Source organism: Anolis sagrei, chromosome 6 (assembly GCF_037176765.1).
Source record: "Anolis sagrei isolate rAnoSag1 chromosome 6, rAnoSag1.mat, whole genome shotgun sequence".
NCBI classification, from domain to species: Eukaryota; Metazoa; Chordata; class Lepidosauria; order Squamata; family Dactyloidae; genus Anolis; species Anolis sagrei.
In genome coordinates, this window is record NC_090026.1 from 16934676 (window position 1) to 16961189 (window position 26514).

Consider the following 26514-nt stretch of genomic DNA (forward strand, 5'->3'; position numbering starts at 1 on the left):
AGACAATTATGCTGGGGAAAGTGGAAGGTAAAAGGAAGAGGGGACGACCAAGGGCAAGATGGATGGATGGCATCCTTGAAGTGACTGGACCTTGAAGGAGCCGGGGGTGGTGACGGCCGACAGGGAGCTCTGGCGTGGGCTGGTCCATGAGGTCACGAAGAGTCGGAGATGACTGAATGAATGAGCAACAAATTCTTGACCCACATGTTCTTCCACAGTGAGGGCATCAGCTTCCAGGTGAAAGGCAGTCCCGGTCAGGATTGGCTTGACATGCCTTCCTCTTTCTACCAGTTCTAGTCTAGTTCTAGTCTAGTAAGTTCTAGTCTTACTCTGATTTTCAGACTGCAGTCTACATTCTGATTACCATATATATTCCAATTACTTATTTATAAGTCAGCCACATGTATAAGTCGAGGATAGGTTTTGGAACCAAAATAATGGATTTTGCTTTGACCAATGGATAAATAGAGAGAATGAAGTATTAAGCAGGGAAAGAGGAACTGGTAGATAGTTTAATTATGTCTTTGATGGGGGGGGGGGAATCAAAAATCACATATTGAGGTAATATCTCTATTGTACCACTGAAAGAACACAAAAATCTTATGGTATTCGTGGCTGGTTTTCTTTTCTGCCTCAAAGTTGTTAAGAGAATAAATCCTGTGGGCATTTCTATGGACTTTTGGGGGGAAATGAGAACAGAGGAAAAACTACTAATCATGAAACAAGAAAAGACGAAAGGAAAGGAGCCCCAGGGCAGGGGGGAAAGGAGCTCCTGAATCAGATATGTTACGACCTCAGATGTTTCCCAGGGGCACTTTTACAAAACCAATATAAGCCCTAGTCTTTTCAAATTGTTGCAGAATAACTGAAAGTGGAAGGAAATTGGTTGTGGGAATGTGTCCTTGGGAGAGGACCAATTCCGAAAAGCACAGGATTCCATTTATAGATGGCACAACCTAGGCAGATTGTGTGCAACTGTATTGTCTTCCCATTCTCCATTAGGGACCAGCTGGTTTTTAAGGATTTTCCCAGTGACTTTTTCCAAATACATTCCTAGCCATCTTCTGACCTTACCCTTGGACTCTGCAAAGGTATACCAAGAACAGTTTCTGCATGCCAATCTAAAACTTTTATTATTTATTTATTACATGCATTTCTACCCCACCCTTTTCCCCCCAATGGGGAACTCAGGGCGGCCTCACATAAGCATCATGTGATGCTGTCAACATATAATCAACAAGGGTTACAATTAAAACAGTAAAAATAATTAAAACACATTATACAGATACATTACCAAGTTTGTTACACAATAAATTAAGATGCCAGTTAAAACCAAAACCAAGTTGGGTAAATCCAATGTCGCATATGTCCTAACTTTCCTTCCAATTGTCGCTATTCACTAGACAAACGCCTTGTCTCAAAGCCAAGTCTTCAATTGTCTTCTAAAGGACAGGAGGGAGGTGGCCATCGTGATGTCCTTAGGGAGGGAATTCCACAGACGTGGGGCTATTGCCGAGAAGGCCCTGTTCCTCATCTCCACCAACCACGTTTGTGAGAATGGTGGGATCGAGAGCAGGGCCTCCTCTGATGATCTTAAGCTTCATGATGGTTCATAACAGGAGATACGTTCGGACAGGAAATGTCTCTGATGTCTTTCCAAGGCAACTAGTAGCTATCAGACATGGGCAAACTTGGGCAATCTGGGTGTTTTGGACTTCAAGTCCCACAATTCTTAACAGACTCAAGCTTAAGCGGCTGAGGGGAGGGGAGAAAGGGCTTGAGGCTGTTAGGAATTGTGGGAGTTGAAGTTGAAACACCCGGACAGCCCCTGGTGGTGCAGTGGGTTAAACCCCTGTGTTGGCAGGACAGGTCGCAGGTTCGAATCCAGGGAGAGGCGGATGAGCTCCCTCTATCAGCTCCAGCTCCTCATGCAGTGACATGAGAGAAGCCTCCCACAAGGATGATAAAAACATCAAATCATCCAGGCATCCCCATCCTTGCAGACGGCCAATTCTCTCACACCAGAAGCAACTTGCAGTTTCTCAAGTCGCTCCTGACATGACAAAAAAAAAAGCCCAAGTTTGCACATGCCTGTTTCATGTTTCAAGTTGTTCTTTCTCTGGATCCATCTTCAGACCATCAATCCTACCTGTTTCAGACCAATTTTCAGATTCGGTCTGGAGACAATCCTTAATCCAATTCCACCACCTTTGAGTCCAAACCGCCTCTCCACACGCATATACACACACATACACAAAACTCACCAGTGTCTAGATGTTTTCCAATTCACATTTCAGATGTGTTCCTCTCTCATCCATAATGAGACTCCAGACTTTCCCCAGCGTTGGCTACATCTCTGTCTCCTGCAGCAGCTAATGATCGTCCAGATGATAGAAATATTGCAATGTCAACGACGCATTTTCTAAACTTATAAGAGGGAAAAGGGCCCAGCCTTTTCCATTACCGTCTGACTCCTCTACCCTTCACTAATAACTCCTCTTGTCGTAAATGCAGCCTTGTCTCCTTATAAATCAGCCACTGAAACTGAAATGGTTGCAAAGAAGGTTCAAGAAAAGAAAATGAGGTTTGGGTTAGATTTTATAACATGAGAGGTCTATACTAAAAAACATATACGGTATGAGGTCGCCCATGTCCCAGAAATCATATATTATACATTACATACTACCCCCATACCCTTTAACTGTCTGAATTTGCCAGTCTAAATTAATGCTCTGCTATCCTACTTTGCCATTTGCTTCTTAAATGTCCCATTTTCTTTTGCTTCCTCTCTCGTGCGATGCTGGTGCATGAAGTGATTTATAGTTTCCAAATCCTGAACTACTGCAAATTAGATAGAAAGTGTTCCAGAAGCTAGTAAATATACAGCAGAGTCTTTTTGCAGCAAAAACACATACTTCATCCTGTGTATCAGCAAAGTCCAACTGCCAGCATTTGACCTTATCTACACACACTGTTTAGTAAACTCACAGATTCAGGTTTTCATTCAAAATATCCAGAGGCTTTAAGCTTCAGCATTGCAATATATACAAAATGTATAATCAGGATATGCAGATCCACTTTCCTTGTACAGTAGAGTCTCGCTTATCCAACATAAATGGGCTGGCAGAAAGTTGGATAAGCAAAAATGTTGGATAATAAGGAAGGATTTTTAAAAGCCTATTCAATGTCAAATTACATTGTGCTGTCGCATGTTGGGCCTGAAATAATGTCTGTTTAAAGGACGTGCTCTCTGTATGCCCAACGGGATGCCGAGGTGCCTCCCAACACAAAGTTCCCAACACAAAGTTCTATTGAGGCTCAAGATAAGTTTAACGAAGTTCTTTATTTGGGCTTAAATCTTCAAACAAATGAATTAAACACTTTATAACCTTGGAAAACCGGTAGCTTACTCAATCTGCCAACGAGGGGGCAGGCAACTGGTGGTAAACTGTTCCTTTCTTCCTTAGGGAAATCCTTTGACCCCTCCCTGGGAAATCTCTCTTTACCTTGCTGGTGTGAGGCCCCTACTCCCGGCTCCAAGCTGCTTTATGGATAGCCTGAGTGGTCCCTTACCAGGCAAGGTTCCTGTAGATCTGCCAAGCTGAAAGGTGTCCTTTAGTTTCTCCACAAAGGCTGTAGGAACTATTTCTTTACTGTCCAGCAGAGCTGTCAATCTATTTCTTTAACCCCCAGCAAAAGCTGTGGAACCTTTCCTTTTTTCCCCAGCAAAGCTGTGGAACCTTTCCTTTTCCCCCAGCAAAGCTGTGAGAAGTGAAGCCTTTCTGCAGGTGGGCGAGCGAGACCCACATGCCCTGCTGGTAGGCTCCAAAACAGAGAGACTGAACAAAGTCCTCCTTTCCCTCCAAAACCCTGGGAAAAGGGGCGGGTCTAAAGATTCTAACGATGATTGCCAAGTTGTTAGCTCTATGATTGCAACCTGAGGGAAGCTACCTTATTGCAAAATGCAGGCTTAAATGGATTCATGCAAACTAGCAGTGCAAGAAAAGGAATTCAAATCTCCTGGCACTGCCGTGCCAGCACATACATTATGATTTTACAAATTAAGCACCGAAACATCATGTTTTACAGCAAATCGACAGAAAAAGCTGTTCAATGCATGATAACATTATGTAGTAATTACTGTATTTACGAATTTAGCACCAAAACATTGCAATATATTGAAACAGCTGTTGATCTGGGCAAGAGGCAGACTGTGTTGGATAATGCAGAACGTTGGATGAGCCAAGATTGGATAAGCGAGACTCTACTGTACTTGCAAACAATCATAGTAATCAGATGGTCACATACAACATAAGCAGATACTCACACTGAGTCATGCAGGAGAGAGAAAGATTGATTTTTTCATCTTCCTTATATAGCCACTTGCTGATAGGTCATCTTAAGGGACACTGGCAGATACAACCCCTTTGCAATAACCCTCATATGTTTATGTCTCAGCCATCACCGCATTCCCTTAAGTATTACATCATGACCTTCACAGTCATACTTCAACTGCTACAAACTGGCTTCAATTTGATGCAATTAATTCAACAGAGGGAGAAGTCAGGAGGGAGTGAAATCTTGTCCTTCCCTGTAGATGCAGGCAAAAGCAAACAAGTGCAAAATTTGTGTTTTTCCTCATTAATAACTTTGCCATCTTGACATCTCCCTGATATTGTTTTTGGCTCAAGTGACTGGTTTTCATCTGTGAAATGTCAAAAGGAATGCTATCCCAAACACATCTGATCTCATGAAGGTAAGCAGACGGGAATTTAGGCCCCTTTGTAGCAGCACGATAGGAGAGATAATACCAAAAGAGATCCTTTCTGGCAGGCCCGTAGCCAGGATTTCGATTTCGGGGGGGGGGGGGGCTGAGTCTGAGTGAAAGAGGGTCTAGCCTAGCAAACCTTTTGTATCATTACCCCAATACCCTCATGCATATGGGATATATTGAGTATGGTGATCAGATCATGATATGAATAAACATAACAGTTTAAATAATGCACCAGTAAGGCCTTTTCGTGAACTACCATGAGAATTTCGGGGGGGAGCTGAAGCCCCCCGAGCCCCCCCCCCCCCCCCCTTGGCTACATGCCTGCTTTCTGGAGAAAGAAAAGTACTTTTATTTCCAGCTGGGACTCTGGTGAAGAATTGTGTGCAAAAGCAAACCAGAGTGAGGATAAAGGTGTTGACTTTCCCTTTTTATACAAGCAGGTAAACAAAGAAACATGCTTTTACATAGGTAGCAACATCACTGCGTCACTTTAGCATCATAGAAATATCAAATTCTATCTTCCAACATTCAAGACGCATGTCTCTACATATTTTTCTGAGAGCAGCATACAGCTTACACCAATCCATCATGAGGCTTACTTTTACCTGTCAGGAGGGAGGGGGGTAGGCTCCTTACTTTTTACTCATCTCTGTTGGTACTATGCCATGCTTATCTCCCCCTTCCTGGAATGTTCACCCCCCCCCCCCATTGCTGTGCATGGACAGCAGCTTGGCTTTCTAATACAGAGAGATAACCTGATTTTTCTATACATTTCAGTCCTTCTAAAGTACATACAATTTGTCTATATAAATAAAAATGTAATGTTCGTTTGTGGGACTAACAGAACTCAAAAACCACTGGATGAATTGACACCAAATTTGGACACAGGACATCTAACAACCCAATGTATGTCCTTCACTCAAAATTTGATTTTGTCATTTGGGAGTTGTAGTTGCTGGGATTTATAGTTCACCTACAATCAAAGGATCACCGCCTTGTTGTGGCGCTGGAGCTTGAGCACCTCAATGATGTCATGAGCGAAACCGTGAAGGGACACCCAAGACGGGACGGTTGTGGCAGAGAGGTCAGACCAAGCGTGATCCCTGGGGAAGGCAATGGCAAACCACTCCAGTATCCTTGCCAAGAAAACTAAATGGACCAGTACAACCAGAGATATGTCGGTATGCCATTGGAAGATGGGACTCCCAGGTCGGAAGATGGCCAAAATGCTACTGGGGAGGAGCAGAGGATAAGTTCAACTAGCCCCAGATGTGATGACGCAGCTAGCTCAAAGCCGAAAGGAAGGCTAGCGGCCGACGGTACTGGAGGCGAACGACGAATCCGATGCTCTAAAGATCAACACACCATAGGAACCTGGAATGTAAGATCTATGAGCCAGGGCAAATTGGATGTTGTTATTGGTGAGATGTCAAGACTAAAGATAGACATTCTGGGGGTCAGCGAACTGAAATGGACTGGAATGGGCCACTTCACATCAGATGACCACCAGATCTACTACTGCGGACAAGAGGAACATCGAAGAAATGGAGTAGCCTTCATAATTAATAAGAAATTTGCTAAAGCGGTGCTTGGATACAACCCAAAAAATGACAGAATGATCTCAATTCGAGTGCAAGGAAAGCCTTTCAACATTACAGTGATCCAAATATACGCCCCAACCACAGCTGCTGAAGAAGCAGAAGTAGATCAGTTCTATGAGGATCTGCAGGACCTACTGGATAATACACCAAAAAGAGACATTATTTTCATTACAGGAGACTGTAATGCCAAGGTGGGAAGTCAAATGACAACAGGGATCACAGGCAAGCATGGTCTGGGAGAACAAAATGAAGCGGGACGCAGGCTGATAGAATTCTGCCAGGAAAACTCGCTGTGTATAACGAATACTCTCTTCCAACAACCTAAAAGACGGCTTTATACATGGACCTCACCAGATGGTCAACACCGAAATCAGATTGACTACATCCTTTGCAGCCAAAGGTGGCGGACATCCATCCAGTCGGTGAAAACAAGACCTGGGGCTGACTGTAGCTCAGATCACGAACTTCTTATTGCCCAATTTAGAATAAAACTAAAGAGATCAGGGAAAATACACAGACCAGTTAGATATGATCCCACTAACATTCCTAGCGAATATACAGTGGAAGTGAAGAACAGATTTGAAGGACTAGATTTAGTAAACAGAGTCCCAGAAGAACTATGGACAGAAGTCCGCGACATTGTTCAGGAGGCGGCAACAAAGTACGTTCCAAAGAAAAAGAAAACCAAGAAGGCAAAATGGTTGTCTGCTGAGACACTGGAAGTAGCCCAAGAAAGGAGGAAAGCAAAAGGAAACAGGGATAAGGGGAGATATGCCCAGTTAAATGCGCAATTCCAGAGGTTAGCCAGAAGAGATAAGGAACTATTTTTAAATAAGCAATGCATGGAAGTGGAAGAAGACAACAGAATAGGAAGGACAAGAGACCTCTTCCAGAAAATTAGAAACATTGGAGGTAAATTTCAGGCAAAAATTGGTATGATAAGAAACAAAGATGGCAGGGACCTAACAGAAGCTGAAGAGATCAAGAGAAGGTGGCGAGACTATACAGAAGATCTGTATAGGAAGGATAATAATATTGAGGATAGTTTTGACGGTGTGGTGAATGAATTAGAACCAGACATCCTGAGGAGTGAGGTGGAATGGGCCTTAAGAAGCATTGCTAACAACAAGGCAGCAGGAGACGACGGGATTCCAGCTGAACTGTTTAAAATCTTAAAAGATGATGCTGTCAAGGTGATGCATGCCATTTGCCAGCAAATATGGAAAACACAAGAATGGCCATCAGACTGGAAAAAATCAACTTATATCCCCATACCAAAAAAGGGAAATGCAAAAGACTGCTCCAACTTCCGTACAGTGGCCCTTATTTCTCATGCCAGTAAGGTAATGCTCAAGATCCTGCAAGGAAGACTCCAGCAATACATGGAGCGAGAGTTGCCAGATGTTCAGGCGGGGTTTAGAAAAGGTAGAGGAACGAGAGACCAAATTGCCAATATCCGCTGGATAATGGAGAAAAGCAGGGAGTTTCAGAAAAACATCTACTTCTGCTTCATTGACTATTCTAAAGCCTTTGACTGTGTGGATCATAATAAATTGTGGCAAGTTCTTGGTGGGATGGGCATCCCAAGCCACCTTGTCTCTCTCCTGAGGAATCTGTACAAGGACCAAGTAGCAACAGTCAGAACTGACCACGGAACAACAGACTGGTTCAAGATTGGGAAAGGCGTACGGCAAGGCTGCATCCTCTCACCCAACCTTTTTAACTTGTATGCAGAACACATCATGCGATGTGCGGGGCTGGATGAATGCAAAGCTGGGGTGAAAATTGCTGGAAGAAACATTAACAACCTCAGATATGCAGATGACACCACTCTGATGGCCGAAAGTGAGGAGGAGCTGAGGAACCTTCTAATCAAGGTGAAAGAAGAAAGCGCAAAAGCCGGGTTGCAGCTAAACGTCAAAAAAACCAAGATTATGGCAACAAGAATGATTGACAACTGGGAAATAGAGGGAGAAACCGTGGAGGCCGTGACAGACTTTGTATTTCTAGGTGCAAAGATTACTGCAGATGCAGACTGTGGCCAGGAAATCAGAAGACGCTTACTTCTTGGGAGGAGAGCAATGTCCAATCTCGATAAAATAGTAAAGAGTAGAGACATCAGACTGGCAACAAAGATCCGCCTAGTCAAAGCCATGGTATTCCCTGTAGTCACCTACGGATGTGAGAGCTGGACCTTAGGGAAGGCTGAGCGAAGGAAGATCGATGCTTTTGAACTGTGGTGCTGGAGGAAAGTTCTGAGAGTGCCTTGGACTGCGAGAAGATCCAACCAGTCCATCCTCCAGGAAATAAAGCCCGACTGCTCACTGGAGGGAAAGATACTAAAGACAAAGTTGAAGTACTTTGGCCACATCATGAGGAGACAGGAAAGCCTAGAGAAGACAATTATGCTGGGGAAAGTGGAAGGCAAAAGGAAGAGGGGCCGACCAAGGGCAAGATGGATGGATGGCATCCTTGAAGTGACTGGACTGACCTTGAGAGAGCTGGGGGTGGTAACGGCCGACAGGGAGCTCTGGCGTGGGCTGGTCCATGAGGTCACGAAGAGTCGGAGACGACTGAACGAATGAACAACAACAACAATCAAAGAGCATTCTGAACCCCACCAATGATGGGAATGGAACCAAACTTGGCACACAGTTCTCCCATGACTAACAGAAAATACTGGAAGGGATTTTTGGGCAGTGTCTTTTAGTTTTGGAGTTATAGTTCACCTACATCCAGAGATCACTGTGGACTCAAACAATGATGGATCTGGACCAAACTCGACACGAATACTCAATATGCCCAAATGTGAACACTGATGGAGTTTGGAGGAAATAGACCTTGACATTTGGGAGTTGTAGTTGCTGGGATTTATAGTTTACCTACAATCACAGAACATTCTGAACCCCCCCAATGGTAGAATTGGGCCAAACCTCCCACACAGAACCCCCATGTGGGCCACAGCAACACGTGGCAGGGAATGGCTAGTGTATAAATAAGTATCTATATTTCCAATATCTCCCCATCACCTTCTACACTGCCATATAATCCAGATAATCAAAGCAAATAATCCACATTATTTATTTTGAACAGGATAATCCACTTCAATGCAGATAATCTGGATTTTAGATGGCAGTGTAGAAGGGGCCTTAGTTGGAAATCTATAGAGAGGCCAGCAGATCATACAAAGGATCTCCAAGTGGCCTTGGAAAGCTTCCTTCCTAAAACCCCATCAAAAGCCTGTCAGTTGGCACTGACGATACAAGGTTAGGCAGAGCAACAATGTGCCTCAATATGAGACAGCTTATTATCCTCTTATTGCCTGCCAACATTTGTACACTTTAGTAAACCTAAACAAATGCAGACAGACGCATATTTTATTTTATAGATCCCGCTCAAACCCTTTCCTGCACTTCACACCTTCTGCATCACGAAAGGATTTCTGCTGTCAACACTCGCTGTGCAACAAGAAGGTCGCCATGTGTCTCTTCTGCATGTACAGGCCATCGGTAAAATAAAACGAAGGCAGTGGGACTCTAGACAGCCACATCTAGGCCAAGTTGGCAGGTCGTCTGGCTAGACGGATCACTGGTCTGACGCCAAATCAGACAGCTCCTTCTATTTTGCATTTTTTATCCTTCTGAGAACGCAGCCATCAAGGCAAACACCCAAGAGAAAGATGCAGTAAGCTGCAGATTAGTATGTGGAGCTTGCTCCTCAGAAATTCAGTGTCAGGCTCCCGGTTGCTGTGTGAAACTCACTGGGTTAGAAAATCACTGTCCTTATTTAAGATCATTCCATTGAAATCATATATTCACAAGAGATATTTATATAGGAACTAGCCATCCCCTGCCACGCATTGCTGTGGCCCACATGGGGGTTCTGTGTGGGAGGTTTGGCCCAATTCTATCGTTGGTGGTGTTCAGAATGCTCTGTGATTGTAGGTGAACTATAAATCCCATCAACTACCACTCTCAAATGTCAAGATTCTATTTTCCCCAAACTCTACCAGTGTTCATATTTGGGCATATTGAGTATTCGTGTAGAGTTTGGTCCAGATCTATCATTGTTTGAGTCCACAGTGATCTCTGAATGTAGGTGAACTACAACTCCAAAACCAAAGGACACCCTTCCAGTATTTTCTGTTGGTCATGGGAGAACTGTGTGCCAAGTTTGGTTCAACTCCATTGTTAATGAGGTTCAGAATGCTCTTTGATTGTAGGTGAAGTATTAATCCCAGCAACTACAAGTCCCAAATGACAAAATCAATTTTTGAGTGAAAGACATACATTGCGTTGTTAGATGTCCTGTGTCCAAATTTGGTGTCAATTAACCAGTGGCTTTTGAGTTCTGTTAATCCCACAAACGAACATTACATTTTTATTTATATAGATGAATGAGAACCCAATTATTTGATTCGGGAAAGGTGCTAATGGGGGTGCCCCCCCCCCCACCCGAAGTGATTCAAATGCTCAAAAGCTTGAGTTAATAAAGGTGTCCTCTTTACTTTGGGTATCCTGGTCCCTAACTCTCAGGGATCAGAGATCTGTGATTATTTCGATCTCAATCAGGGAACACAAAGATGGAACACACAATTATTAAGGTCTTTCAGCAAAGCAACACTGGCTCCATTTATGCTACCATATAATGCAGTTTTTTGATGGACATAATGCAGTCTAAGTGCATCGAACAGCATTATATGAGTTTACACTGACCATATGATGCCATTTCAAACTGCATTATATGGTAATGTAGATAGGACTATTGTCTCCACCACTAACCAATCAGTCTACGCAATCCATACAATAAAAGCAGCATCACTGACCAAATCCCAGAAGATGAACCAACCTGGACATGGCATATTATTTGAGAACACAGAAATGCTGGATCACTCTCATAATTACCATGTCAGGCTACACAGAGAAGCCACTGAAATCCACAAGCATGTCTACAATTTCAACAGAAAGGAGGAAACTATGAAAATGAACACAATCTGGCAACCAGTACGGTATTTTAAAAAAACTCTAAAATCGGACTGTAAACAAAAAGCAACACTTTAAAAAAACTGGGGAATTCCATACAAGAACCAATTAGGGCCAACTAACACCTCCCAACAAAGGATTCCCACAGGAAGCAACCAGCCAGGCTTTGAAGCTGCAAGGCCATTCGATGCTAATCAAGGTGACTAATTGGAACATTCACACTTGCCTCAAGCAGACAAGAGTTCTTTCTCCCACCCTGGTCATTTCACAGATATATAAACCTCACTTGCCTAGTGCTAACAGACCTCACAACCTTTAAGGATGCCTGCCATAGATATAGGTGAAACGTCAGGAGAGAGTGCTTCTGGAACATGGCCATATAGCCTGGAAAACTCACGGCATCCCAGAATATTGTTTATAACCTATCCATTATACAAAGAATTTGGCAAAGCATAAATCACCACCATGAATACTTTTCTCCTCAAAGCCATCTTGTAATGTGGATTAAATCAAGAAATTATGAGTTGCCAAATGAGTTTTATGGCTGAGCAAGTATTTGAGCCCAGGCCTCATTGATCAAAATCAGGCACTTGCTGCCATAGCATTAGGTGGCATGAGCCAAATGCTTCAGATGACAGATGCTGGTTGGTGGGTGGGACCTCTGAAATGTTGGCAATTTGTATTGTAACATTGGCAAAAATGCTCTATTTTCTCCTATATAAGGGATTTGTGCTTATTGTGTCTTTATTGTGTCTTTGCGTACTTGTCTTTTGTCTTTTACTATTGATATGGTCAGAGAACTAATCAATAAACATATCTATCTATCTATATTTTTCCTTTCCTATTTTTATTTTTTAAAAGGTTGACAATTTTATAAACATATATGAAACATAAGTTCACCTTTCATAGGACTATATATTTTCCCCCTCTTTTATTTCCTTTCTTCCCTGTGCTCCCTTATGGATGAAATTTTAGCTTTGCTTTTGGTATCTCCTTGGCCATTTTAAACCCAATACAGGCCTTTATTACAAAACACGAAATTAATCAAAAATCAAAGCCTGGACACCTTCCTATTTCAAAAGGCCGTTCTTCAGAAGACAGAAGAGGACTTTTAAGAGTTTTGGGATGCCACCAAGGACAGTAAGAGCTGTACTTTCTCCATTCTGACCATAACCTTTGCCTCTGGTAGCAGAAGTGTCTTTGCTGTTTTGAAGATTATTATCTAGTTCTTTACCCCGTTGGTCTCTTGATGGGCATATTCTAGTACAGGTCAGAAGTTTCCCATATCTGTGGCTTTTATTTCACCACAGACTGTCCTGGTCTACTCATATTATTTCTATTACCCTCAAAGCTAAAGTAAGCAATTCAGCCATTTTGCATTTTACCGCTACTAAAGGGGAATAGTTCATACCTTCGGCAACTAAAGTATTTATGGCTAAGATAGCTTCCCAGTTGCTGTATGCTTCTAGCATCAGGATTTGTTGCTTAACATCAAAAATAGACCAACAGCAAACACAGTTTTTGAGGAACCTTTTCCATCTTCCAAGATGTGTACCACCCTCATAGAGTCATAGAATCACAGAGCTGGAAGAGACCTTGTGGGCCATCCAGTCCAACCCCCTGCCTAGAATCAGGAAAATCATGTTCAAAGCACCCCCAACAGATGGCCATCCAGCCTCTGTTTACAAGCCTCCAAAGAAGGAGCCTCCATCACACTTCGGGGTAGAGAGTTCCACTGCAGAACAGCTCTCACAGTCAGAAAGTTCTTCCTAATATTCAGGTGGAATCTCCTTTCTTGTAGTTTGAAGTCATTGCTCTGTGTCCTAGTGTCCTAGCAGAAAATACCATGTTGTATTCCTTGAATCCCAGGAAGCACCCCTGCCAAGAAGAGCTGGTGGTAGGCACATAAATACTGGCTCAAGATCAGAGCTTTTAGTTTAGGATCTGGTTTGATTCATCACTTATCTCAGGATGAGTACATAAGCAGTTGGTTTAAGATCAATTCTAAGAAAGCCTCCTCCATCAGCCTTTCTGCGTCCTTCCTAACTCATCTGGGTTTTGACATAGCACTCAAAACAATCAAACAGAGGCTGTGGAGCATTGCCTTTTGTGAGCTGCACTCTTGCTCTTATGTATCTTGCTCCCCTAGTGCTCTGTCCATACATTATATTGGGTCTTTCCATGCAGCAAACCATCTAAAGAACTTGACTGTGGCCAAATACTGCTGCCTATTTTCCAAATCAAGGCATAATGTGCTCCCATCTGAATTGCTGCGTGGGAGATTTGCTGGTATTTATTTATTTACAGTATTTATATTCCGCCCTTCTCATTCTGCAGGGAACTCAGGACGGATTACAATGCACATATACATGGCAAACATTCAATGCCAGTTGGACATACAACATATATAGACAGACACAGAGGCAATTTAACATTCCAGCTTTCCGGCTTCATGAGGGTAAGCCTGAATCTGGCCACAGGGGGAGCTGCCGCTTCACCGTCCACTTGTGACACCAAGTCCTTGATGGAGTACTCATTCTTATGCACATTGCTGGAAGGTTTATGGTGTTGTAAAGTAGTTAAATTAGCCTCCCCGCATAAAGTGGTACCTAAATTTCCTACTTGACACATGCAACTGTCTTTTGGGCTATATAGGTCAACAGCAAGCTAGACTATTAATGGTCAGGAGCTCACTCTGACCCAGGCTGGCTTTGAACTCATGAAGCTGGCTACCAACTAGCTGTGCTACTAACTAGCTGCGCCACAGCCCAGTCTGTACCCCATATAATGAAAGACTCTGCCCATGTAACAAACAGGAAGTCGACTGCATCTACCACGTTCTACTGTCATGCAGTTTCCATGAATAGGTCCAAGCACACATAATCAACTCCATACTAAGAAACTTACCAGCAAGTCCAGTGAAATTTTATGTGAAGTTTCTACTTGGTGACGACCTTCTCCATGTGACCTTGGCAGTTGCCAAGTTTCTTTCTGAGGCAGCCAGGATTAGACAATTTCCAATTTTAGACAAAGGCAAAAACACACTGGCACTTCTTGTCATTTTTTACCTATGAAATATTTTAAGCAGTTTTTAACTTTTGTAAATTTTACCCATTTCTGTGTTTAATCAACCAGATGTTGTTAATCTCATTACCTGTATTACCTACGGTGCAATAAGGAATTTTGGACCATAATAAAATGTTGTTGTATCTAGTCCTTTGCCACCAAACCACAATGGCTTACAAATATGGGATTCTTGGGTCAGGAATAGGAATCCTAAAGAGAGCAGAGGGAAATCCCAAGACGTGGGGGTGGTGTAAATTCAAGCAGCTGGAATTTCTGAAGGAATCTCAGCAGATCAATCTTGGGGAGGGTGTTTTTTGGACAAAGTGATGGCAGAGATTTCAGCTCCAGAATTCTTGCCTCTGCTCGGTCCCCACCACGCCTCCAGAGACAGGTGTCAGCACTCAGATCCCAAAACCAAAATACCAAGCTCGCTCACATACATACATACACAAGCTTCTGCGCAAGATGCTTCCCTCCACACCCACTGTTCCCCCCAACCAAATAAACAGCCCCGGAGGCGGGCGTGAAAATGCTTCCAGGAATAGCAGCTGAAGATAGAAACGTGCCAAATAAAATCTGAACAGGCTGTTTGGGATTATTGAGGGGCTTGTGGTGGAAAAGAGGGTCTTCAGTATTCTGGCAGGGGATGAGGAGTGGAAGCTGCCGTTTTAAGAGATGCCCATTACAGCCTCACCACTCTGCATCTCCAAATGCCAGGTATGTCATGTACGGAGAATGGGACAGGAACAAAATGTCACCCGCCACTTGGACCACAACTGCATTCTAATCAGGCAGTCAATTATTATAAAAGAGAAATATCAAACAAAACTATTATCATTTTCTCTCCCCTTCTCCCGGGTACTTCTCCCACCCACGTTCACAGTAGGGAGTCCGGAGCTCGGTTTCGGGTGGTTTTGGGGTCGAGAGCAACTGGGGAAACGGTTTCCATCCCATCCCCCTGCTGCTTATCTGCTTAATTAAAGTCACTGTTCTCCAGTCTCTCACCCCTCTCCCGCTTCAGTACTTGACAGATAGCGGAGAAAATTAATGGCTGGAAAGAGAATTAAATTGATCCTTCTTCTCACTATGGCTGAAAGGGAAATAAACCCATGGAGGCCAAGCCCCTTGGTGTCTCTGATGTTTAACACCACTGCAATCAGCACCAGACAAAGGGTCTGGAAATAGAAGATTGAGTGCCTACTAGAGGCCCTGAATACCAGTTCCTGAGCATTATCTTGTGCCCAGGTGAGTTCCGTGGTGGGTGGTGACTCTTAATGTCAGAAGGATGGCAGGTGCACTCTGGTTTTTAATCTGAACTTGGAAGGTGCTGACCTTTAAAAAGAGCAGTCTAATTCTATGGATAGTGGTTGGCATCTTGAAAGTTCATGTCCTTGGACATTCAGATCCTTGGGAGTTCAGATACTTGGACTTTCAGATCCTTGGATGTTCAGATCCTTGGACATTCAGTGTAATGATCTCTATCTCATGCTCTCTCTCATTTCTGATTGTGAGAGCTGTTCAGCAGTGGAACTCTCTACCCTGAAGTGTGGTGGAGGCTTTTAAACAGAGGCTGGATGGGGTGCTTTGAACGCGATTTTCCTGCTTCTTGGCAGGGGTTTGGACTGGATGGCCCATGAGATCTCTTCCAACTCTATGATTCTATGATTCATGCCATCTGAGTATCAGCTCTCTTGACACAGAGCGCATGGCCATTGGCCAAAGGGGAGGACAGGACATATAATCCGGCCACAAAAGTCAATTGCCCAAAAGTGGGGGTAAGGTGACCTCTGGAATATGGGAAAGGGCAACACCAGGTACCAGGACTCTTGCATGATTTATGATATTGTAGATATATATAGGCAGGCAATTGTGCGAGACTCTTGTATTCTGAACAATAAAGACATATGGTATCTTCAGCCCTTGTGCATCTTGCTGTGTTCTTTCAGAGAAGACTAATCAACAACAACACAGTTGGAGCTGAGAAACCTTACAGTTTGTTCGGAATCCCTTGAGAAACCGTACATTCAGATCCTTTAAAGTTCGGATCCTTGGATGTTCAGATCCCTGGAAGTTCAGGCAAACACCTGCAGTGGATTCATGGCTTTGCTGAGAGTCCATGAGCTCTTCTGGATATATAAATATGGTGCATGTGGAATAGAAATTGAAGAAAAGAGGTAGCACTAGCCAATAAATGGTTTGCATTTGCATCAAAATTAGGATAGCAAATACCATTATTAAATATAATGTAAAAACACCAGTGTGGTTTTGTGTGTGTGTGTGTGTGTGTGTGTGTCAGTGTCAGGAGCGACTTGAGAAACTGCAAGTCATTTCTGGTGTGAGAGAATCGGCTGTCTGCAAGGACGTTGCCCAGGGGATGCCCAGATGTTTGATTGTTGTAGTGCTTTGAATATAAAACTACGACTTTGGAGAACAGGGTTCAGTTCCTTGTTTGGCCGTGGAAACCCACTGAGTGACATTTGGCAAGTCATTCACTCTCACCCTCAGAAAACACCATGATAGGTTTACTTTAGGGTTGCCATTAATTGGAAATGACTTGAGGATACACAACACCACTACAAAAAAAAACTTTCACAAGAACAGTGCTGGAATCCAACCAAATCCCACAATGACTGTAATTAAACATTGAAAATGGTACTTTTTTTAACCTGAGAGAACATTTCTCTAAGCATTTGGAGGTCCTCCAGTGCGATTCAATGGTCAGTTGACCATAGGATTGCATTGGAGGACCTACAAATGCCTAGGGAGGACATACTTTGCTATTGTTGTGTTATGTTTTCTATTGTATTGTGTTTTGAGGCTTCGGCCTGTGTAAGCCGCATCGAGTCCTTCGGGAGATGCTAGCGGGGTACAAATAAAGTTAATAATAATAATAATAATAATAATAATAATAATACTTTAGGTCACATGGAGGGCAGCTGACGCAGTGGGTTAAACAGCTGAACTGCTGAACTTGCTGACCGAATGGTTGGCGGTTCGAATCCAGGGAGCAGGGGGAACTGTTAGGCCCAGTTTCAAACCTAGCAGTTTGAAAACATGCAAATGTGAGTAGATCAATAGGTACCACTTCTGTGGGAAGGTAACGGCGTTCCATGCAGTCATGCTGGCCACATGATCTTGGAGGTGTTTATGGACAATGCCGGCTGTTCAGCTTAGAATTGGAGATGGGCACCACCCCCCAAAGTCAGACACGACTAGACTTAATGTCAGGGGAAACCCTTACCTTTACTTAGGGCAGCTGAGGAGCTGGTAGTAAATACAGCAATCCATGAATAAATGAAACCTGTGAATGTTTAGTCTGAAAATGTGTAGGGTGGGCTGTATATGGAAAAGCATGTCCTTTTGTAATTGCTCTAGAGAATAAATGTAAAAAATATAATGTGCTCTTTGCTCTGAGTCCAGCTCTGTAGGCAACTCACTGTTTGACTTTTTCCTCTTTCAATCAACAAAAGGATCAATGAATTGCTCTGTGGAAACCACCAGATCTACATAAGCTTGCATACGGCACCAATTCCCTAAAGGAGCATCATTCAGATGATGACAATTTAAGGGATTGACTTTATATATGAGGACAAACAACAGCCCAGCGCTGCCGCTCACTTTTCAGAGGACAGAAAGGCGCCTTTATTATTACTGATGGATTTGTGAAGGCAGGGAACACAACACTCCAACTTGCTTTGAGTTACGGGCTTAACTGATGTGTCCAGAAAGAACAAAAGCTGACGTTACGCCATTCTAAGAGCAGCGGGAAGCTTTCCGCTTTTGCTTTTTAACCCCCAGCAGAATCCAAAGATACGTGCGGCTCTTGTCTACAGTTTCTCAGCAATGCTGAGCAGCCGCCACAAGGCACAGATGTGGCAGCAATTTTCTTCGCCAGCACTTCATCTTCCTTTTTTCCAAGCTCAGGTAGCTATTTGGATCATAAAAAATGAGCCGGTACCCCAATTATCAGGTTAATTGGTTTGCTTTAAAGAACAGCAACACTGATGGGTTGCTCCTGTAGATTAATTACCCTGGTAAATGGATTAAAGTTGCAACCTTCTCCAAAACAAATCTTACATATAGTGAGATCTAGGAAGCAAACACCTTCCTCAGCAGGAATTCTGATTCCGTGTTTTAGTCTGGTCTGTTGTTCTATTTGGCTTGCTATACGATGATGAGAAAAGGGGAGCTGTTTTCATTTTCCTCCTTATTATTAATTTCTCATGTTTCAGAAAGATGAATGCCCAACATCCTCTTAAACAGGAGCTGGGGAAAACTTTTTCTTGGTCTCCAACTTCTAGAATCCCCCACAAAAATGAACTTTTCCAATCTTGTATTAATGCATTTATTATTTATTGTTATTGCATCTTGTTCTGCCTTTGCACCGAGAAAGAAAGAAAGAAAGAAAGAAAGAAGGCACATAAAAGAGCTAACAAGAACTAAAAACAAATTGGAGTGGGAAATATAATAAAAATTAGTGCAGTAATGTAAAGAAAAATGAGGTGGTGCGAGTGCTTTACTAAAAAACAATGTCATGCTGATAGTTCATAACATAGGGATAGGAATCATACAGCCCTAGAGATGTTGCTGGATTGGAATTCCCAGCCACCTTTGGTTTGTCTTGGTGGAAGCTTATTTATTTATTGTGTCAGAAGCAAATTGAGGGTACAATTGTAATGTATTTAAAAACACAAAGTTAAAAACTTGGCATTATACTATATTTTATTTATTTCATATCAAAAGCATTGCCTAAATTAGTATTAAACTGATTTTAAAAATAGAAGGAGCACAAGTGGTGAAATATCTTTTGACCTAAAATGGGCAACAGCAACTGCATTGTCGGTAGCCTCCAACAATTCTTCCTCTGTACATGAGGCAGGACTTTGCAGACAAGCATATAGATGCAGAGTCATCTGTTCTGCTCCACAATTGCACAAGGTGGAGGATTCTTTTAGTGCCGTTTTGCCATGTTGTCTTTTTTTTTTTTTTTTGCCCACTCCACTTCTGAGTCTGTTCAGGAACTTCCAAGTTGCCCATTTTTTGTTTGCCCCCGAAGGAAGACCCTTGTGGGGGGCCATCCAGTTGGGACTTCCTGGTTTGGCTGCCCAGAGGGATACTCTTGCTGTTGCTGGGGGAATGTTAAGAGGAGTGTTGGTTCTCATGACGCTTTCCCTTGATTTGAGTCTATTGGAAGGAGGTTGATAGCCATGCAGTGGATGGCTTTCACAGGGTTTGACCTTATTTTTCTCACAGTTAGCAGCAATTTCCCATCGCACATCTGGGGGCAATATCTGCTAGCTTGTAGAGTTTATCAACAGGTGTAGGTTTAAGACATCCTGTGATTATTCTGCATGTTTCATTCAATGCTATGTTCACCTGCTTCGCATGGGGCAGACTTGTGCCAAACAGGGCAGGCATACTCGGCAGTTGAGTAAGACAAGGCCAGGACTGGTGTTCTTATTAATTTTAGGTCTGCTCCCCATGTAGCTGGCCGCTTATAGTGTCTCTGGTGTTGCTATAAGGAATTCCTCCAATGCAGGGCTCAGGCTGCATTGTAGTAAGGGGTCTGTGGTTTGCTCTCCTCCACACTCGCATATCGTGGACCACAATTTGTGGCCCCCTTTCTTAAGGTTGGCTCTGCATCTCGTGGTGCCAGAGCCCAGTCTATTCAGCACCTACCATGTTGCCCAAGTCTTCTGTGTGCCCAGGAGGGAGTCTCTCATTCCATATCAGAAGTGACTTGCAGCATGCTGGAAGCTGTAGTCTTAACAGTATTCATGTTTCTCTTCCACCAGTTCTATTGTCTAAAGAAGCAAGGAAGCCTTCTCCCATATGCTCCACCATTTAACAGAGAGACATATGCAACCAAGCAAGATCATGGTGTGGTCAAAATGGCTAAATACAACTTTTCTTAACTTGGGGGTCAGGACCCCTGGGGGGGGGGTCACAAGAGGGTGTCAGAGGGGTTGCAAAAGACTATCAGGAAACACAGTATCTTTTGTTGGTCATGGGGGTTCTGTGTGGGAAGTTTGGCCCAATTCTATCATTGGTGGGGTTCAGAATACTCTTTGATTTTAGGTGAACTATAAATCCCAGCAACTACAACTTCCAAATGCCAAGGTCTATTTTCCCCAAACTCCACATTTGGGCATATTGAGTATCTGTGCCAATGATGGTTCAGATCCACCGTTGTTTGAGTATACAGTGTTCTATGGATGTAGGTGAACTACAACTCCCAAACTCAAGGTCAATGCCCACCAAACCCTTCCAGTTTTTTTTCTGTAGGTCATGGGAGTTCTGTGTGCCAACTTTGGTTCAATTCCACGTTGGTGGAGTTCAGAATGCTCTTTGATTGTAGTTTAACTATAAATCCCAGCAACTATGACTCCCAAATGACAAAATCAATCCTTCCTCAACCCAACAGTATTCAAATTTGGGCATATTGGGTATTTGTGCCAAATTTGGTCTAGTGATTGAAAATCCATCCTGCATATCAGATATTTACATTATGATTTGTAACAGTAGTAAAATTACAGTTATAAAGTAGCAATGAAAATAATGTTATGGTTGGAGGCCACCACAACATGAGGAACTGTATTAAGGGGTAATGGCATTAGAAAGATTGAGAACCACTGGGCTAAAGTTAGCAATGAAGAAGCACACAAACCAGAATAGGATGCAGCAGTTTGCTTTTGCCTCACTTGGGAAGGACAAGATGTTGCCTCCCTTCTCCTCTGCTCCTTGCTGAGGCTGGATTCTCAAGGGATGAAGATCTTGGGGTGCATCTACACCAGGCATGGGCAAGCTTAGGCCCTCCAGGTGTTTTGGACTCCAACTCCCACCATTCCTAACAGCCTCAGGCCCTTTCCTTTTCCCCCTCAGCCGCTTAAGCGGCTGAGGGGGAAAAGGAAGGGGCCTGAGGCTGTTAGGAATGGTGAGAGTTGGAGTCCAAAACACCTGGAGGGCCAAAGTTTGCCCTTGCCTGATCCATACCAAATTAAGTTTGACACCATAATTGCCATGGCTTGATGGGAATTATAGTTCAGTGAAGCACCAGCACCCACCAGCAGACAAGACCTTATAAAACTACAACTCTCAGGATTCCATCACATTGAGCCATCACAGATAAAGTGGTATTAAACTGCAACTACTCTACAGTGTAGGTGCATCCTTAGGTTCGTAGCAAGATTAAAGCCAACTCCTGCTCAGAAAGCAAGTACAAACCACTGAGTGTATCAGTCAGCCCCACTTGCCAAGAAACTTCAGATTTCTTGGCTCCGGCTCGCCTTGCCTGATCCAAACCCAGGTTTATCTATTTGACTAACGCCGAAAATGTCATTCAACAGCATATGCGGCATCACAAATATTTCCTGGTCTGGAATAGGTCCAGGACAAAGTTGCCATAGTAACAGTGGGGAGGGAGATGGGGAAGCGCATGGAAGAAGGGGAAGAAAAAAACTTCAAGCCCCAAACTCAAGGGATAATATTTTGCCAGGCAACTTCAAACATGTTGTCTGTTTTTGGAGACTGGGCTTGAATCTCAAGAAAAGGGAAGTTCAGATCTTCTGGCCTTGGGAGACCCCAAAGGCTGGAGGCGCATTGAGTTAGGATTATAGGACTTCTTAGTCAAAGCAGTATCTCCGTGCTTAAAATCATATATTGCCTTCGATAACTTCCTTATGGATGGGGCTCCGTTAATTTCCCTTGGTGTGTGTTTACACTGTGAAATTAATGCAGTTTGACAGTACTTTAGCTACCATGGCTCAATGCTATGAAATCACGAGAGTTGTAATTTTACAAGGTCTTTAGCCTTCTCTGCCCAACAGTGCTATTGCCTCACCAAACTCGGAATTTCAGAGCACTGAGTCATGGCATTTAAAGTGGTGTTAAACTGCATTAATTTTACTATGATTCAAACCCTGCAATGTGTGAAATCCCTCCTGATTTAGTTCAGACGCTTCGCCTTTTTGCATGTTGAAAAGCCTTCCAGAAGAGCAAATGATGTGTTGTCAAAGGCTTTCATGGCTGGAATCACTGGGTTGCTGTGAGTTTTCCGGGCCATGTTCCAGGAGCATCCTCTCCTGATGTTTCACCCACATCTATGGCAGGCATCCTCGGAGGTTGTGAGGCCTGTTGGAAACTAGGCAAGTGGGGTTTATATTTCTGTGGAATGTCCAGGGTGGGAGAAAGAACTCTTGTCTGTTGGAGACAAGTGTGAATGTTGCAATTGAATGTTTACTGCTGTTATGATGGAATTCGCCCTGAGTCCCCTCGGGGAGATAGGGCAGAATACAAGTAAAGTTTTATTATTATACTAGCCATCCCCTGCCATGCGTTGCTGTGTATATGTGTTTTGTGTGTGTATATTTGTGTATATGTGTGTTTATATACATCTATAAATATAGGTTGTGTGGTTTTGCACATGTGTTGTAATTTAAATTTTGTTTTTTTGACTTTTAAAGTCTCTTCTGCTGTGTTTTTCAGTGTTTTTATGAATGCTGGTCACGCGTTGGCCTGATAAGTAGGTTGTGTCCAAATTTGGTGTCAATTCATCCAGTGGTTTTTGAGTTATGTTAATCCCGCAAATGAACATTACATTTTTATTTATATAGATTATTTATTATTATTCATTTGCCACCTTGATTAGCATTTAATAGCCTTGAAGCTTCAAAGCAGACTAAACAGAGAAACCACTGAAATCCACAAGGATGTGGACAATTCCAACAGAATGGAGGAAACCATGAAAATGAAAAAAAAAATCTGGCTAACAGTATTAAAATACTTTAAAATCAGGACAGTAAATAAAGAGCAACACTCAGAAAACAGGGGAATTCCAGACAGGAAACAATCAGGGCCAGCTGACACCTCCCAACAAAGGTTCTCCCCAGGCAGCAACCAGCCAGGCTTTGAAGCTACAAGGCCATTAAATACTAAGGTGGCCAATTGCAACAATCACACTTGCCTCAAGCAGATAAGAGGGGTTTTTTCTCCCACCCTGGACATTCCACAGATATATAAACCTCACTTGCCTAGTTTCTAACAGACCTCACAACCTCTAATGGCCTTGCAGTTTCAAAGCCTGGCTGGCTGCTGCCTGGAGGATCCTTTGTTGGGAGGTGTTATCTAGCCCTGATTGATTCTTCTCTGGAATGCCCCTGCTTTTTGAGTGTTGCTTGTATTTACTGCTTGTATTTACCAGATAGCCAGATTTTGTTCATTTCATGGTTTTCTCCTTTCTGTTCAAATTGTCCACATACTTGTGGATTTCAATTGCTTTTTTCTGTAGTCTGCTTTGAAGTTGCAGGGCCATTTAATGCCAATTGCAACATTCACACTTGCCTAAAACAGAGAAGAGTTCTTTCTCCCACCCTGGACATTATTCACAGATACAGGCCCGTAGCCAGGATTTTGATTCGGGGGGTGGGGGGGCTGAGTTTGATTCGGGGGGGGGGGCTGAGTCTGAGTGAAAGAGGGTCTACCCTAGCAAACCTTTTGTTACCCCAATACCCCCATGCATATGAGATATACTGAGCATGGTGATCAGAGCATGATATGAATAAACATAACAGTTTAAATAATGTACCAGTAAGGCCTTTTCGCAGACCACCATGGGAATTTCGGAGGGGGGGCTGAAGCCCCCAAAGCCCCCCCCCCCCCCGGCTACATGCCTGCACAGATATATAAACCCCACTTGCCTTGTTTCCGACAGACCTCACAACCTCTGAGGATTCCTGCCATAGATGTGGGTGAAATGTCAGGAGAGAATGCTTCTGGAACATGACCATAAAGTGCAGAAAACTCACAGCAACTCAGAGAAAATGATGTTTCTGAGCAAAGTTGAGTCCCGTCAAATAACCTTTTCCTATAAAAAGAGTAAATGATTTCTCAGACTTATTTTTTCCATCATCTGCATTACCGTCCTGCTTCTGTGTCCACCTCTAGACATTTTCCCTGCCATCACCATTTCTACAAATACAGTCAGCCTCCTTTACTTTTTCCTATACAGTCTCAAGGGTTCACTCCTTATACCTTTTCACCCAGCTTTCAAGCAACTGCAGTTTTCTTTTTCCTGTTCATCCATCCATCCATCTACAGGAAGAGAGAGACTCCAATCTAATCCGCATCCGATCTTTCTCTTCTGTGCAATTCATTCCATTTGTGGCTATTTCGGACTGCATCTTAATGCAGTTTCTTTCTCTCTTCCCTCTCCCTTCCCACTTTTGCATGCAAAAAAATCGCCACCCACCCGAAGCCCAAGGGATAAGGCAGGATCAGTCAAAATGCATAATCTGGTCCTCTCTCATCCTTCCCTTGGGTCCATTGAAAGAAAGAGCTTGTGCTGTTTGACCCAGCCTTTTGCTACATATATTTAATCTAACATTGCAGATCAAGATTCCTGTTCAGTCCCCTTTATATTGTTTTAAATCTACCCACAGCCTTGATTATCAGTTGGGATCATCAGCTTTTCCCCCCTCCTTCTCTACAGCTCAAATGGGCATCACAAACAGGCGCATCGCATAGGAACTGTGCCACAAATGTACACTTCCAGGATCGATGTCACAGTTGTACAGAGCCATCCTTTATCAGCTGTGGTCTAATCTAATCTATGTATTGCAAATCAGATCTCAGCACCCTCCACCACCAGCACCCCCCTTTCTCTTCTCTATTGTCTCCACCTCCCTGCCTGCAACCCCCTTCTTCTCTGGCACTCTCTCTTTCTCCCTCCCTCTTTCTCTCTCTTTCTCTCTTTTTTCCTCCCATCCCTCCTTCCCTCCCTCCCTCCTTCTCGCCTGCTCTATCTCTCGAAGTCTTTGGGATCCCCCCAATCCACAGTCTCTGTCATTCGCTGTTGCACCTTACCCCTCCCTGCTGTTACCTGTTGACACGACCAGCACCCAGGTAGGAGTTGGGGGTCCCAAGGGGGGATGAGGAGGGAAGGTGGAGTCAGCACTTTGTGGAGACAGGGATTTCTATGGAGAGTTTGGGGGGAAACAAGTTGTCTGGAGGGGAAAGAGGAAAGGATCAGAGTTTCTTTGCAAAAGAGGGGGACTTGGAAGAGTTGTTTCAGAGGTTTCGTCCTATATGTCTGTGGGCTTAAGGTGTTTCAGAGTATTGTGGCAATTTGGGAGAGATTGCTTGGGGAGGATGCGAATGGTAGGTTTTTTGGATATAGTTGTGGGGATGTGTGGGGCTAATAAGTCACAGAGTGGGGCTAATAGGAGTAAAGGGAGGGTGACAGTAGGTAAAGGTGTGCTTCTTCATGTATGGGGCAGATTTGGTTGATCTACCCAAAGTGGGATGGGAATAATGGGTTTTTGGATGTCGTCGTGGGGATGTGTGGGGCTAATAAGTCACAGAGTGGGGCTAATAGGAGTAAAGGTGGGAAGACAGTAGGTAAAGGTGTGCTTTTTCATATATATGGGGCAGATTTGGTTGATCTACCCAAAGTGGGATGGGAATGGTGGGTTTTTTGATGTAGTTGTGAGGATGTGTGGGGCTAATAAGTCACAGAGAGGGGCTAATAGGAGTAAAGATGGGGTGACAATAGATAAAAGTGTGCCTCTTCATATGTGGGGCAGATTTGGTTGATCCACCCGAAGTGGAATGGGAATGGTGGGTTTTTGGATGTAGTTGTGGGGATGTGTGGGGCTAATAAATCACAGAGTGGGGCGAATAGGAGTAAAGGTGGGGTGACAGTAGGTAAAGGCATGCTTCTTCAAATATGGAGCTTTGGGGCAGATTTGGTCAATGCACCCAAAGTGAGATGGAAATGGTGGGTTTTTGGGTGCAGTTGTGGGGATATGTGGGGATAATAAGTAACAGAGTGGAGCTAATCGGAGTAAAGATAGGGTGACAGTAGGTAAAGGTGTGCTTCTTCATATATGGGGCAGATTTGGTTGATCCATCCAAAATGAGGTGGGAATGGTGGGCTTTTGGATGTAGTTGTGGGGATATGTGGGGCTAGTAAGTCACAAAGTGGGGCTAATAGGAGTAAAGGTGGGGTGACAGTAGGTAAAGGTGTGCTTCTTCATATATGGGGCAGATTTGGTCGATGCACCCAAAGTTGGATGAGAATGGTGGGTTTTTGGGT

General features: G+C 43.5%; 1 protein-coding gene across 4 annotated transcripts in view; it reads left to right on the plus strand.

The window, feature by feature from the left end:
- The window catches only part of DOC2A (double C2 domain alpha), an 84783-nt gene that overhangs the window by 25197 nt on the left and 33072 nt on the right, over positions 1–26514 (plus strand). The window contains exon 1 of one of the 4 annotated variants that reach the window (XM_067469833.1): positions 15603–15668. The exons of 1 other annotated variant lie outside the window; for it this stretch is intronic. Coding sequence is in view for 2 of the 3 variants with exons in the window: in XM_060780243.2 (XP_060636226.2) it covers positions 24978–25322 (345 nt within the window). In the remaining variant the exon portion in view is untranslated. Of the gene's footprint in view, positions 1–15602; positions 15669–24871; positions 25323–26514 lie in introns of those variants that run through there. 2 more of the 4 variants (XM_060780243.2, XM_060780244.2) reach the window with 2 other exon arrangements.